Source organism: Galeopterus variegatus, unplaced genomic scaffold (assembly GCF_000696425.1).
Source record: "Galeopterus variegatus unplaced genomic scaffold, G_variegatus-3.0.2 Scaffold1543, whole genome shotgun sequence".
NCBI lineage: Eukaryota > Metazoa > Chordata > Mammalia > Dermoptera > Cynocephalidae > Galeopterus > Galeopterus variegatus.
Genome location: NW_007727654.1, coordinates 108,312 through 109,628, shown reverse-complemented (window position 1 = coordinate 109,628; position 1,317 = coordinate 108,312). Strand labels below are relative to the sequence as shown.

The 1,317-nt window shown below is 46.5% G+C and overlaps 1 protein-coding gene across 1 annotated transcript in view; it reads right to left on the bottom strand.

Annotated features, from left to right (window-relative positions):
* The window catches only part of NWD1 (NACHT and WD repeat domain containing 1), a 76,659-nt gene that overhangs the window by 69,861 nt on the left and 5,481 nt on the right, over positions 1-1,317 (bottom strand). The window contains exon 2 of the mRNA XM_008577573.1: positions 688-773. Coding sequence (XP_008575795.1) covers positions 688-771 — 84 coding nt within the window. The 5' untranslated portion in view covers positions 772-773. The remainder of the gene's footprint in view (positions 1-687; positions 774-1,317) is intronic.

The window sequence follows — 1,317 nt, the reverse complement described above, 5'->3', positions numbered from 1 at the left end:
AAAAAAAAAAAAAAAAAAAAAAAGGGCAAGGAAGGGCAGCAGCCATTTAAGCTGAGACTCCAAAGACAGATCATTGGTCTCTGCCTCAAAATGTGCAAGCCACAACATCCCCAGCCCAGGATTGGCTTGAGAGTCGTAGGAGATGCTGTTTGGGGTCGATAATGAGGCTGCCCAGCAGGTACACCATCAGCACTCCAGAAAAAGGCACATCCCACCTCCACACCCTCCCCCAAATCCCACAGCCCTCATATTCCTCATGGAGCTGCCCCAGTGGGTGTAGGGCCAGGAGGCCTGAGGGCAGAACAAAGACAACAGAAATCAAAGACAGTTAAGTGACATAACCAAGGTCACACCGCAAGGGAGTCAGTGGATGAGCTGGGTTCCAAAGCGTTCACTGCTAGCCACTGTGCTGCACCACCCACCATGCTGGTCACTTAATCCTTCCATCTGCCTTTCCACAGTCCCAAGGACTTTCACCTCCATGGCTGTATCATGAGGACCAGTTATAGAATTTGCAGAGCCCAGTGCAAAAAGAAAATGTGGGCCCCTTGTCCAAAAATCATCATGAATTTCAAGACTCAACAGCAAAGCATTGAATGGTACGTGGAGCCCTTCTGAGCGAAGGGTCTGCTGTGACTTCCTGGGTCACACACCTGTGAGGTCAGCCTTGCTTGTGGCAGACCTTACCTCGAACATCAAGCCATGTTTCTGGCAAAAGGTTTGCACTTCGGGGTAGGCCATGCTCTGCAGAGCTTCTCTCTCTGCATCCATATCTGCAAGGAATGGCACAGAGGGGGTTAGCGGGTGGAACCCAGAACTCTTCCCAGCCCCCCAGCTCTGCTTTTAGTTGCATTTGCCCCCACCAGGGCTGGACCCTTTGCTTCAAATCAAAAGATACAAAAAAAAAAAAAAAAAAAAAAAAAAAAAAAAACCCACAAAGTAAACCCTGGGAGGTCAACCATAGTGGCTGGCCCAGGATTTTCTGGGTGTTACAGCTAAAAATCCCACATCCCAGGAAACTGCGCAGTCCCAGCCAACCAGGTTGGTCGTCCACTCTTGGTTAGGGTTGCCAGATAAAATACAGGATGCCCACTGAATTTGCATTTCAGATAGACAGTGAATCATAAGTCATATGACATAATCATATGTCATCATAAATATGTCCCATTCTGTGCAATATTTGGATACATTTGCATTTCAGATAAACAAATTATTTGTTAGCGTAAGTAATATTTGGGCCATACGTATACTATGAAATGCAAATTAAACTGAGCGTCCTGGTTTGTCGTTTCTTTTTTTTTTCTTTTTGGCAGCTGT